The sequence below is a fragment of the Cavia porcellus genome, unplaced genomic scaffold, assembly GCF_034190915.1.
Source record: "Cavia porcellus strain 051 isolate PalLab524CR breed Dunkin Hartley unplaced genomic scaffold, mCavPor4.1 scaffold_9, whole genome shotgun sequence".
NCBI lineage: Eukaryota > Metazoa > Chordata > Mammalia > Rodentia > Caviidae > Cavia > Cavia porcellus.
Genome location: NW_026947492.1, coordinates 90,302,248 through 90,316,899, shown reverse-complemented (window position 1 = coordinate 90,316,899; position 14,652 = coordinate 90,302,248). Strand labels below are relative to the sequence as shown.

General features: G+C 38.7%; 1 protein-coding gene across 4 annotated transcripts in view; it reads left to right on the top strand.

Moving 5' to 3' along the window:
• Positions 1–14,652, top strand: part of LOC100725615 (protein kinase C-binding protein NELL1) — a 625,998-nt gene that overhangs the window by 80,439 nt on the left and 530,907 nt on the right. For all 4 annotated transcript variants that reach the window (XM_063256792.1, XM_063256795.1, XM_063256793.1 and 1 more), the window contains exon 3: positions 2,131–2,281. In XM_063256792.1, the coding sequence (XP_063112862.1) occupies positions 2,131–2,281 (151 nt within the window). The remainder of the gene's footprint in view (positions 1–2,130; positions 2,282–14,652) is intronic.

Genomic DNA, 14,652 nt, shown 5'->3' with positions numbered 1-14,652 from the left:
ACGTTGCACTTGTAAATATGGAGGTCATAGGTCATGACACTGCAAGATCTATTCCTAGGAATACTGAGGTGATGATACTCATGCTGGGAATGATGTTTATAGCTTCTCTCCAGCAGGCTTTGCTGATTGATCATGCCCTCTTTTGGATCCAAGTAGCACAATCCTGTAATGAGGTCTCTAGGTCCCCACCACCAATCAGTAGAGTCCTATTTGATGAGTGAGGAAGTAAGCAGATAAGAGAGCTCCACCTCCTTCGATTCTAACTGTTCTGCCACTAAATTCTGGGCAGCCTTTACTACAGTTTTACATAGCAGTAATGATAATAAAAATAATGTTTAAAAATTTGCTAATATTCTTTAGTTTGCAAAATAGTTTGTTTATATATTTAATAAATTTTGCATATTATCCTGGGATGTCTTAATCTGGGATTTCATACAAGGGATAAAAATTTTCCTTAGGCTGAGGATATAGCTCAGGGCACAGCGTCTGGCTGGGAAGCATAAGGTCTTGAGTTTGATTACCAGGACAAAAAGAAAAAATATTTTTTAAGTGACTGTTGCTTGTCTGAGCTCTGGATGAAGGCTAACACAGTTTGCCACTTAGCAGTAGGAAAGGCATTTCTTCAGGCCAAAAAGCAAATGCTAGGTGGGTGCACAAGTGGTGTAGATCAGCACTCTGGGAGACTGGGGAAGAAGATTGCAAATCCAAGATCAGCCTGGACATGTTAGAGAGACCTTGTCTCAAAATAAAAATATAAAAATGCTAGCGAGGCGGCTCACTGGGCTTCAGACCCCAGTACCTCAAACGGATTGTACGTGGGGTTTTCTTCATGAATTGGCTGCTCACATAGTAGCAGCCTCCTTGTTTTTTCCATTCACAGCCTCGACTTTTATGGCTGGGAAAAGACTGGTGTTCTCTTTGTGTTAATTTACATGAAGTGGCGGTTCATAGTATTACAAGGTAGGCTGGGAGGGCTTGCAGAGAGGCCTGGTCCTTCCTCTCTATTTGCAGATAAGAAAAAAGAGACTCAAAGTCAAGAATTCAAGGACTTCTCCTTTAGAAGCCACTGAGATTCTTCAGGGTTGTCACACAAGTTTTAGGTGTTCCTTGAGCAGTGCAGTCTCTGAAGTTTTGTGTTTTTCAAAGGCTCCTCATGCAGGGCTGGAGAAATAACCAAGTAGTTGTCATACAGTACAAAGAGATGGTTAGGGTGGAGAGGAGACCGCCTGGTCCTCCTGTGACCTTCCTCTGTCACCCTCTGAGTAGTCTTCTTTAGCTTCACGCCCTCTGTGCTCCTTTCTCATGCCAGGAGATGCCGTGTGCTGTAATGGCATACCTGTTTAAGATAGCGAGGCTGAGGCTGAGAGGGAAATGGTTGATGTATCTCATTTTCCTGGTATTGGAGAGGAGATTCCATCCAGGAGCAAGATTAGCTGGACTCACACACCTCTAGGCTTGCTGAGTTGGTCTCCATTGTTATAAATATTTCATGAGGAGAGTCATCCACGGCACCTTTACAGAGAAATTCCACATGTGCTTTCGGAGCATGATCAAGTCTTGTGTCTATTCTCCAAGCAAAGGCAGAGCTGTCTGGTGTTACTGGTGCTCATAAATCTCAGCTAGGTACCAGCAATGGGCATGTTTCCCAGGAGCACTGTGGGGAGAGGGAAACCAAGCCCAGGAGAAGAGTGAGCGTGGGTGGCACTCGGTGGCACGTGGGCTCTGCTGGATCCCAGAACCTCTGAACTTTGAACCCCATTTATCTGACCAACATTTGCCCTCCAGCACCCTGCTCTGCTTGCATCAGGCTGACTGGCTCAGTATTCTGCCAACATTCATGTCAGAAAATCAGTCTGGCCCATTGTAAACTGGGCATGGTGACAGGGATAGCATTTCCAGGGTTTGCATTGAATGATTGAGGGTGAATGATGCCCGAAATTGAAAACTATTGACGGGAGGGGAAATGGAAAATGTGACCTGGATCCATGAACATGGTGTTTTAACCTGTGGACCTTTGCTCTCTTCTTTCTCACATTCCCTTTTCTCTTTCTGTAACCCTTCCCTTCCCTCCCTTCTCCCCTCCTGTCCTCTCCTCTCTTCTCTCCCCTCCTCCTCCTTCTCATTTCCTAGATACAGGAAGAGAGATCCATGCAGCTCCTCATGTGAGTGAGAAATTAATTCAGTTGTTCCAGAATAAGAGTGAATTCACCTTTTTGGCCACCGTGCAGCAGAAGTCATTGACTTCAGGTGTGATACTGTCCATTGGAGACCTGGAGCACAGGTAGGAAAGCTTCTCCTGCTCTTGAAAACCTGCTTGGAGCTAGTTGACTCTGCAAGGTGCTTTGGAGGTGAGAGGTAGGAGCTCTAGGGAAGGTCTGGCTAGGGGAACCTTGGTTGCTGTTGACCGCATTACTGGATTTACTTCGCCAACGACTGGATAAAGGAAGTGTGGTGTTGGGGGCACACAATGGGTGCTACTCTGCACAAAGAAGGATGAGCTTGAGTCGTAGTAGGAAAATTGATGCACCTGGAGAGCACAGTGCTAAGTGAATTAAATCAGAGACACGAGCTTAACTGTCACATGGTTTCTCTTATATGGGCAATCCAAGTTAGCAGTAGAGCAAAATAAAATGCAGATAGTAAGAAGTAGAGCAATCTTTCTCACATGGGAAAAGGATCAAGAGATGGAGGCAGGGTGAGGGAAGGGAAACAAAGAGGGTGAATACAGGACTGAAGATATGTACCTGCACCAGCTCCTTAGGAGGAATGTAAACACTGTGTCCTCCAAACATGTACTCATAACAAATACATAGAGATAAAGTCTAAAAATTAAAAAAAAAACACAGAGCTGACTTTGGGTAAAGTGACATTCTCCTTTGCCATCCAAGGCCCACCCCTGAGAGCCTTTCTCACCTACTTTGTGGTCGACCGTTCATAGAAAACCACATCCTGTCTGAGGATGCCACGTGTAAGGCATCAAGCAAGTTAACTGCGTGCATTTAACAACTTTTAAATGTGTCCTATTTGTAATTGGGATCTGTGCTTGGTCCTGGGAATATTCAGGTGGATAATTATGAATTTTGATGCCCAGGATTGCACAAGCTGTTAAGGAATGTGGACAAGTAAATAGCACAAAGCACTGCAGATTCAGGGTTGCATGCTTGTGTGCAGGGACTGAAGGTAAACCTTAAAGTCATCTGTCTTAGGACTGCAGCAGCCAAGAAAGGCTTCATGCAGAAGCATGGTTGGAAAAAACCATGTTGGTGGTAAGAGACTGCAGCCTACAAAGGTTTGTGGGAAACAGGATGAGATTTGGGGTAGACTGTGAGGAGTGGGATTGCAAAGGTAGGTTATTACAAAACATCAATGCCTTGTTGAAACACTGGGACTAAAGTCCCCAGGGAAAATGAGTCATAAGTTTGAGAAAAGTCACCCCATTAAAATAATAATTGTTAGTTAATTTGAACAGGTTAAAATTTTAGGAGCGACTTCCTCCGTACTGGTCTGTTGAAAATATTTCTCAAGAGCCATCTCTGTCCAATGTGCTGAAGCAGGTTTTGTGGGGAGTTTGGCAGTGTGGAAAGCCAGGCTGACCTCCTAAAAGCTAATGCACTGAAGAGTGAGTAATAAAGGGCAGCAGGGTGGTGTTGCAGGCAGTGTGGGGCTAATTTTGAAATCACGTGGATGTACTAAGCTCGCTGAACCCTTCTCCTCTGGTCAGTGGATGAAGAAGGCCATGTAGAGAGATGACTGCTGAGGAACACATGGACTTCCAGCAGTCAGGGAGGGAGGAAGCTGTGTCAGGCTGTCGACACCGTGCACCTCTCTGAGGTAAAAAAATGTGAGGAAAGACAGTTTTTCATTGGCAGGGGAGTGGACACACTAACTCGGCGGGTGCTGAAAATGTCTTCCTTGCACATTTCATTAAGTGTGTGAATCAGTAGTTGTGTATCTTTTTGGTGAGTAAATTTGCTTCAGCTGCTAGAGCTTGTGACTTGCTCTGATCCTTTGGGCTGGATTTTGTCAACATTATGAGCATGTTGTTTTGGGGTAAGCCCAGAGAATGCAAGATGATGCACATGTCTGTGAGAAATATGAGTTGTTTTAAAGACATGCTGAATGTTAGGGGTCAAGTGTCAAGCCAGGTCTCAGCTTCACGGTTAGAGAGAGGCTGTGTCCTGTGTCATTGGTCTCGTGCTGTTGGGCTGCTCAGTAGGAGCACCATACAAATGCTGTGTCCATAATGCATTTCTTCAGGTATTTCCTGAGAAGGCAGAGTAGAGCACTTCAAAAGCAGGGGAGAGGCGTGGGGAATGGCTCATTTTAGGAGAAGGAGCACAGGCCTCAGATGTAGACCAGCAGAGACTAGACTTCCAGGTCTAGTTTTGTGGCAACAGCTATTGAATGTCTAGGGACATCAGTTTTCCTCATCTGTCAAATGTGGGTAATAATCCACTTTGAAGCATTGCAGTAAGGATGGAAAAGGTAGTGCGCACTGATGTGCAATCCTTCAATGGATGCATATTTCTTCTCCTTGTGTCTCCAGACTCTTATTTGCTGGGTTTCCCTTTTGGAATTAAAAAGAAATCTTACTGTGGGAAAGGCTTTACAGTATCCTTAGTACATCTGTAATAGAATCTGAGACTGCTGAATGGAGATTCAGTTGAACATGTTTTATTATAACAAGAAACCTGAGATACTGACTCATAAACAAAATGAATGTGAAAAGATAGAAAGTAGATCTCCCTCTGGATTTTATGGTGCTCTCTGTATTTTTTAATCAAAGCAAAGCACAAACTATGGGGTTTGAAATGTAGTAGCTGTGTGTAGCACAGAAGTCCTGATTTCCATCCTGAAGATGGTTAATATGTAGTGAAGAAGAAAAGGAGTAGAACAAAACAATGAAGGTTTTATATTAATATATATTTAAGAATTAAGCTATTTACTGGAACATCCCAAATGTTCCAGTCTGTAGTATGTGAGGATCTTTCATCATTCCAACTTCCTTTTAGTATTAAGATAAGTGTTACTTACTTTTCTCTGCAGAGACAAAACACCTGACACACAGAGTTAAAAGAGGAAATATTTATTTAGCTCACAGTGTGTGGAGGTTTCAACCCTTAATCAGTGGCTCCAAGGCAGGGTGGCACGTGGCAGAGGGGCAGCAGTTCATGGCAGCAGAAGACAGCAAAAGCAACAACAGAGAGAGAGGGGGAAGACTGTTTCTGTCTCTTCTAGTGCATGCAGGCTACCTGCCCTAGGGCAGGTATAATGCTCACACCTTTAATACCAGAATTGGACCATGAATCAATTACAAACTCTAGATCTAGCCACCTCTGAAAAACCTACTTTCTTTGACTCCATGAGGCTTTGGGAAGACACCCATACAGGCCACAACAAGTGTTTAGAGAAGCAAATAGTTCTGCAGAGATTTTACCATGGAGATTGTGGGGCACATTAGGCAACTGTACAGGAAGACGGTCATGCATTTGGAGCTCTTCTTTATTCCATAGCAGAAGTTCTAAGTACTTGGGGGGCAGATTGTTGACTTGGAATGTCAGACACCCCCGTTCTTTGTGTGATTCCCTCATATGTGATTGTGATTGTATTGCTTATGGTCAGAGCAAATTAAATGTATGTTTTCCATAACTGGGATATGATAAATATTATCAGATTCCTAACTGACTTTTTATTTTTATCATTTAGTCATTTTTGGTATATTCACAAAGTTGTACATTCACCTCCATAATTAACTTTAGATGTTTCCTCCCCCCAAGAAGAATCACCCCATATCTGTCATTCACAATCGTTCCATAAGTTCCCTTGGGGTAGGTAACAAAAGTAGGTAATCTACTTTTGTTCTCTGTTGATTTGCCTATCCTGGTCATTTCATATAAATGAAACCATACTGTATGCAATCCTTTGTTACTCACTACTCTCACGTGGAATGTTTTCAAGACTCATTCATATTGTAGGTTTTGTCAGTGGTTCATTTTATTTCAGAATGACATCACACTGTTTGCATATAACACATTTGTATTTATTCATTCGTTAGTGGAAGTTTGAATTGTTTCCACTTTTTGGATATTATAATGATTTCAGGGACATTCATACACAAAATTTTGTAGGGACATGTTCTTCATTCTCTTGGATACACATCTAGGAGAGGAATTGCAGGATCAGAAGTACCAGACTATTTTCCAACACTGATTGTACCACTTTAGATTCCCACCAGTACAGTCTGAGGGGTCCAATTTTTCTACATCCTTGTCTACACCAATTGTCTTTCTTTTTTATTGTAGCTGTGCTAGAGAGTATAAAGTACATATTGTTGTGTTTTTAAACTTCCCTGCCTGACGCCAAATGATGTTAAGTATCTTTGCATGTTCATGTTGGTCATTTGTGTATCTTTTTTAGAGAATTGGCTGTTTAGATCATTTGCCCAGTTTTAATTGGGTTTTCTTTTTGTAATTGATTTATAATTGTTCTTTATTGTATAAGTCCCTAATTAGATATCTTATAATTTTTCTTCATTCTCTACATTATCTTTTCATTTTATTGCTGATGTTTCTAAAGTATGAGGAAAGTTTTAAAATTTGTTGGCACCAAGTTTGCTGTTTGTGTGCTTCGTGTCACACCCAAGAAGCCATTTCCTTATTCAAAGTCATGAAGATTTGGTGTGAACATTTTGTGATGTTTTTCCTGAAAGTTTATCTCCTGGCATTTTAATTTTTGTATATGGTGTGAGGTAGGGTTCCATCTTCATGCTTTTGCCTATGGATATCCAGCTGTCCCAGTACCATTAGTTCAAGACTGTCCTCCTGAACTAGTGAATTTTCTTCCCACCCCTGTTGTAGATTAATCAACCATGAATGTTAGGGTTTATTTTAAATCTCAATTTGACTTTATTAAATGATGCACCTATAATATAGAAGTACTGTTTTGTTTACTTTTTTGCAGTAGATTTTGAAATAAGGAAGTGAGTCTGCCATCTTGAATCAAGATTGTTTTGGTATTGCAGTCACTTTGAGTTTCTGTGTGAAAGTCAGGACACTAGTTTGTCAATTTCTGCAAAGAATTCTGTAGGAATTTTGGAGATTGTATTGAATTTGGAGATCAGGTGGAGGAACAGTGCCATCACAAGCTCACAGTCTTGGATTCAGTAATATGAGGAGTCTTTCTATTTATTTAGGTCTTCTTTATTTCAATTTAAAAATTTTTTTGAGTAGAAGTTTTCATTGCTTTAAAAATTGATTTCTAACTAACGTATTTTTCTGTTATTCTGAATTATTTTCTTACTTTAATCTGGTTACTCATTGTCTCTGTATAAATATGCAAATAATTTTTGAATATTGATCTTGCAACCTTATTAAACTAATTTATGAATTATAATTTTAATGGTTTGCTTAGGGATTTTACTTATAAGGCCATGTACTCTGCAAATAGAGACAGTTTCATGCCTTTAGAAAGTAGAAGAAGATGCAAATAGATATCCAGATTATTGGGAAAGGGGGACCTAACTCAAAGAGCACACACATAGGTACACACCTGCATGCATTTTATTTCATTTTCTTGCCCAGTTATCCTGGCAGGAAATTTGAGTGCCCTGTTGAATAGAAATGGTGAGAACAGTTGTCTTCATCTTATTTATGATCTGAGGAGGGAAGTTTGCAGTTTTCACTATGCAAACTGTATATTAGCTCTGAGTTTTCATAGATGCTGTTCCTTAGGTTGGAGGAACTGTCTTGTTTTTGTAGATATTCTTAATCAGGTTGTGGGAGTTCCCTTTTGTATTTCTTTTTGTTTAGTACTTTTATTATGAAAGCATGTTGAACTTTTCCATGTTCTATTTTTGTATCTTTTGAAATGGTCATGTAGCTTTTATTCTTTGCTCTATTGATGTGGTATATGCATGAATTGATTTTTGAATGTTATATCAAGCTGGTATCCTCGGATAAATACCACCTGGCTAGGTTGTATAATCTTTTTGTATACTACTAGATTTGATTTGATAGTATAGTATTAAAGGTTCTTCTATCTATGTTTGTAAGACATTCTGATCTTTAGTTTCTTTCTTTTGATATTTTTATTTTGCTTTTGATAATCGAGTTTTAGACTGATTTTTAAAAGTTGTGGATTATTTTTTCTAAAGTTAAAATTTGCTGATTGCATGCCATGTGCCAAGCATTCAATTTTTCTTAGGATCCACTTTGATTTGTTAGTGTAAAATTTGGTAATTTGGAAATGCTAAAAATCTTTTCTCTCAGATTCCACTGTTTATATTAGCTGTTTTTGTTGTTTTATTATATTGGCTACAATTACCATACCACTAATGAATAATAAATAATCAGGCTAAAGATCCTTATTAAAATCAGGAAGAAGCAAACAGGCAATATTATTTTATGGTTTTATTATGTTCTTTTTAATCTGTTTAATATAATATCTATGTATCTGTCTAATCATAATGCAAAGGAAATTTAATTTTATTTCTGAATTTCTGAAAGGCCAAAAAGTCACAAAACACTGTTAAATTGACTATCTCTTGACCATGCCTTTTAAATAATTTTATGTTTATCATCTATTGATGTAGTTATATTAATAAAATTAATCATGTGAAATATTGTTGAAAATTCTTGGAAAAACATACATTAACTGATATTTTATTTAAGATCTTTGCATAGTTAAAGTGTAAGGTAATATTGATACAACAGCACTAGTTGATAAAATTAATTTGGGGCACTTAAACATGCCAGGCCTTGTTTTAAACATTTTATACTAAATTCATGAAATACTTGAATATTTCAACTCATTAACAAGTGAGGTGTCCTATATTTTTCTGTATATGTAAGTTAAGTCAAAGTTTTGAAAAAGTAACCCTGGTAACCACCCTACTTTTATCTTTTATAAAATCAGGTTTTGAAATTCTGCATTCTACGAGGTCACGTGGTATTAGTTTTCCTGGCTGGCCTCTTTCACTTAGCATCCTGTCCTCCAGGTTCTCCTGCATTGCACATGGCAGGGGCTTGCTCTTCTTTTTATGACTGAGCAGTATTTCATCATATACATGCAGGGCATTTTATTTATCTGTTCATCTGTTGGCGGATACTTAGGTTGGTTCTGCAGCTTGTCTATTTTGAGTAACGCTACAGTAAAGAGAAAGGTCAGGAATCTCTGTAACATACTGCTTCCCTTTCCTTTGACATTGCTGGCTCCAATGATACCTCTATTTTTAAATGTTTGAGAAACTCCCATGCTAGTTTTCATAATGGCTGTACTGAACATTACCCGCATCGAGCATGTGAGGCTTCCTGTATTTACAGCCCCTTACCAATGTTTATCTTTTCTATTTTTGAGGATCGTCATTATTACAGTTGTGAAATGCTATCTCCTTGGTGTTAGTAAGGCTGAACATGTTTTCATCTACTTGTTACCATTTGTACGTCTTCTTTTGATATTCTATCTAGAAGTAGAATTTGTCTGTTTGAATATTGGGTTACTTGTTTTCTTGCTGTTGACTTCTTTCATTTCCATGTGTGTGCTCAGTGTCAGAACTACAATCTGGAAATATTTCCTTCAATTCCATAAATTGTCTCTTTACTCTTTTGATTGCTTGCTGTGCAGAAATTTTCCAGGTTATTGTAATCCCGCTTGTTTATTTTTTCTTTTGTCCCACTTCTGCTGTTGGGGTCACATATAAGAAAACCATAAATTTTTTCCTCAAGTTTTGTCATTAAGCCACCTTGATTTTTGTGTTCAGTGTGAGATAATAATCCAATTTCTTTCTCCTGCATGCTGATAGCCAGTTTTCCGAAAAGACTATACATGTTTTTTCCCTTTGTGTTCCTGGTACCTTTGTTGAAAACTAGTTGATTGGGAAGGTGTAGATTTATTTTTGGGTTCTTTATTCTGTTCCAGTGATCTGCCTGTTGTTTTATTTTATGTCAGTAGCCTGCTGCTCTGGTTATTATAGTGACATAGGGCATTTTGAAATCAGATAACGTCATGTCTTTAGTTTTGCTCTTTTTTGTCAAAAGCCCTTCGACTGTTAATTTTTTGTGTGTATGCTTGCATATTAATTTTAGGATCCTTCTAGTTTTATTAATGCATATCATTTAGGTAGATGAAAGGGTTTTCTTGTGGTAGATTTGTTCTTGCACATAACATACTTTAGTCATTCTCACCCATCACTTTCCTTGTCCCAGCCTCTCCCATAGTGTCATTTTTTTTGATTTGGTTTTTGGTATGAAATATGTGGGTTTCAATATTTATGATGATTTATATTTATGTGCCTGTTACAAGCTGTGTTCCAGCAAACAATGTCATTGATAATTTTTAATAGAGTTTGTATTGAATCTATTGATTGCATAGATTGGATAGTATACTGTTATAAATCTTTTAAACATATTAACTCAATCCATGAACGTGAGATAGCTTCTCATTTATTTACATCTTCAATTTCTTTCATTGGTGTTTATAATTTTCTGTTTAGAAATGTTTTACTCTTAAATTTATCCCTAAGTATTTCATTTATCCCTAACTTATCAATGGAATTATTCTATTGATTTAATTTTAGCTTTTTATTGGTGTAAGGAAGCATCACCAACTTTGATATGTTAGTTTTGTAACCTATAACTTCACAGAACCTTACAGGAACACCTTCAAACTTTTCCCCACTGAGCATGATGTTAGGTGTGAGTTTGTCATCTGTGACTTTTATTTTGAAAATTTTGTATGCTCCCGATTGGCTTAAAATATAGGAAATACGTCTCCTGTAATTGTTTCTGATATAATTAGCCTGAAAAAATTTAGAGATAAGAAGTACATGAAAATGTAAATTAGAGACATATAGAAAATATTTGGTCTGAAAAGTCCAAAAGTTATTTAGGTTGAGATAGTATGTTGGGGAGGAGGAAGCTGATGATGTTGTTATAGAAAAGTGTTGATTTTTCTGTTTTTTTTTATGGTAAAGTATTATTTAGTTAATTTTAAGCTCTTCTTTGAATCAGATTACAGTTGTGACAAAACCACGTTTAATTTAGATTTGTGTTATTTGGAAAATAATTGGGTATTATATTCTCTTTTACCTAAAGCAAGTTTTGCATTCGTGGTTCTGCTTTCTCTTGTGAAATGGATGTGCTTCATTCTTTTTTGCTGACCAGACTCATCATGAGGTTGGGTAATTTATTGAATTTTTTAATGAAGCAGTTCTTAGTTTTATTGATCATCTACTGTCTTTCATCGCAAATTCATTGATTTCTCCATTTTATTTTTGTTTGGATTTTCTCCTTGGTGTTTTTACTCTTTGCTTAATGTTTAGTCCCCTTGTTTTCAGTATTTTCTATTTATAGTACTGTTAAAGTAACTGAAGACATTGTGTCTTACTGTGGGTGTTGTTTTGATTATAGCCCATTGGTTTTGCTACATTGTTTCCATTTTTATACTTTTCTATGGTTCCGAATTTCTATGGTTTGATTTCTTCTTTGATCCTGGTTAGAGGGATGGTAACAAGTTTCTAGGTGATTAAGCAGAAATTTCCTAATGAGTAATTTCTGCTTGTATTGTTAATTGAGAACATAAAATATTGCTGTGTGATTTTTAAAAGGTTGGGTTGCTTTTTCCTGGTGTTCTTTCACACGCTCAATACTTTACATCCAAGTCGACCGTTTCAAATCCGGGTAGTTTTTGTGTTTGTAGGGATATCTCTATGTCTATATCTCTATCTCTATCTCTATCTCTATCTCTATCTCTATCTCTATCTCTATCTCTATCTCTATCTCTATCTCGATGTAGATATAGACATAGATATAGATGGAGAGAGAACCTTATATGTAGTCGCTTTCAGTTGTGTTATTTAACTTGTCTGTCTAGTTCTGCGTAGACCAACCTGTGTTGACGGAGGTGGGCTGTCAGTAGCTTCTTCTGTATGTAGAATTTCATCATGGTACCCTCGGTCAGGTTTAAGGCCTGCCCTGTAAAAGTCAAGCATCATTTCACCTGCACCACACTGTATTGGAAAAGCAGATCTTGTAGCATGGCAAGGCTGGGCACTGGAGTAGCTGGCAGTGTCTCTCTTGACTGGTTGGATGCTTTTCACTTAGTCTGTGCCCAGACACTGAAAGAACTATATGTAGCCGTCTGTCTCACAGAGGGGTCTGTCTAACTGACACTCTTAGGCCCATTTTTTGTACTCAATAAATAAATATTGAATGAATAAATGTCAGTGTCTCTATCTCTGGCTGGAGTGGTTTAGAGCCTTCATGGCGGGTTTCACATTTCAGTGGAATGTATTGTCCCAGGGATAGGACAGGATTTCATCCAGGATGTGCTATATATGGAGACTGCTCAGGATGGAGAAAGGGGCAAGGGTTTTGGTATCTGGAGACTGAAATAAACAGCACGTTGGACTTTCCGTGAGGTGTGGAAGTACTTGTAAAACACATAGCGCAGTACTCGGTGCACCAGAGTCTCAGCTTGAAAGGCATCATGGTGATGATGATAAGGACAATGATGCCATCAGATGGGCAGTTGGTGCTGAGGAGAGACAGGTATCAGGGTGGCCAGAGAAAGAAAAACCGTCATTTCCCCTAGTTTGGTGATGAAAGAAAAGTGCTGCCCGTCTCCCAGCCGGTCTGATGATGCTCAGTGTCCAGTCTGAAGTCACCTTTGCTGCTGAGACACCACGGGGGAACAGAGTTTAGAACCTGAACTCCTTCCATCACCTTTATTGGTACACAGAAGTGATCACCGAACGACCTTTTCCAAACTGTATTTTGGAACTGTACTTTGGAAATCAATCTTAATTAGACGTCTGGCTAGTCTCTCAGACGGCCACACTGAAATAGTGGCAGAAGGGTTTCTTCAGTGGCCGAGTTTCCCTCTAACGAAGGCCAACCTCTCCCGCACTGGTGGGAACCCAGCTGTCAAGGGTGGACCATGTGGAGAGCTGTGATTCCTCAAACGGAGAGTGAACTTCTTGGCAAAGCAACATCTGTAAGTTCCCTTGGTAACTGAGCCAGTTGAGCGCCCATGGATATGTTAGGTGGGCAGATAAAATGAACTGGAAAACGTAACTGTAAAGACTACTGAAAAATGTACCTGGAAGGAGTAACTAAAATAGGCTCTTTCATGTAATAAAATGGGTTCTCTTACTAGTTCTAGCCTCTATTTCAAATGTGATGGGTTTTTTTTAACAGTACAAATTGAGTGGTGTTATCTGGCCTTGGATGAGCAACAGAGATGAATCTGTCTTGCCAAACTATCTTTGTGGCACTCAGATTTAATGTTTACTTTTTCTGATTCGAATACAGCTTTGTTAAAATGGAAAGCTTAATTAATGCAGATTAAATCTAATTGAACATTCTTCCAGGAGATGAAGCTCTGTAAGATATAATGGTAAATCTTCTGTTTTTCAATTTTATTCCTAAATTATAGATAAAATTACATCCAAGCATAATTAGATGGAAAGCTGGAAATGAGAGAGCTAAGAAAAAGCTTTCTGTGGAGTACTATGAGAGGAAGAGGAGCATTTTACTTCCTAAAAGGCATCTCTTAAATATATTTTTACTAATTCAGAAGAGATTTCAGTTTTCTGAGTCTTTGTGGTAGCAAAAGCTTTCTCCTGTGATGCTAGGTAGACCTGGGTTCTGTCCTGGTCCCTCAGTTACTGGCTGAGGGCCTTTCTGTTTGTCTCTAGTTTATCTCAGCCTTGGTACATAAGAGTGAAGGTGTTGGTCCCCATGCCATGGAATCATTGCGAGCACATAGGTGAGTAACACCTACATGTGTCACAAATCAAGAACGCAATAAATATCATTTTCCTTCTCTTCCTAGTTTCTGGAGACATTTCCTAATCCTGTCTGAGTTCTTCCAAAGGGAGGAAGGCAGATATTGGCTCCTAATTGCCATTTGAAATATTTACCAGGTTTCCACCCTGAGATTGTTAGAGATTATGTGAGAAACAGATTGTTCAAATGGAATTCATTCCGAAGTTTTCAAGTAGCAGATTTGCCTTCCTGATTACGAATGACTTAAAGATAATTTTAAAATCATTTCTCGCTTTCAGGTAGTTTATGAAGAATGTCAGAACGGAGGGTCAGAGGACAGGGCAGGGAACTGTGGAAGTGTGTTAATGGTCTGATGAAACTCCTGAAGAAAAACCGTCTTTTTTGTGAATTAACAGTATACTGCCACTTTATACTGAACTTTTAGTATAAACCTAAATGTTTAATTCTTTCCTTAGTCAGGTACCGCATAGGGCCTGGTTTCACTTGTTAATGTTCTTCCATTTGAGAAGGAAAAGAGCAAGTTGGAATCTTGCCTTAAAAAGTTTCTATCCATGTTGCTTTTGAAGTTTGTATACAAAACTTCAAAACTTTCAAATACGGATTTTAAAGCAGTACAGGATTCCTGTGATTCAAGAGACTTTAGACTTAGAGCTATGATCTTGTTAGGGTATAAGCTTCTTTATCAGCATCCTCAGGAGACATTAATGAAATCCTGTCAAACACTTTGTGATGACAGATGCTGGACTTTAGCGTCAGGACTGAAGACAGTCTATGAAAGAGGTGACGTGGTTAATGTCCTGGTAAAAGAAACACGGGGGTCGAGGCACCCTGCCTCACTCGGAGAATCACACTTCATAGTTTTAGAGAG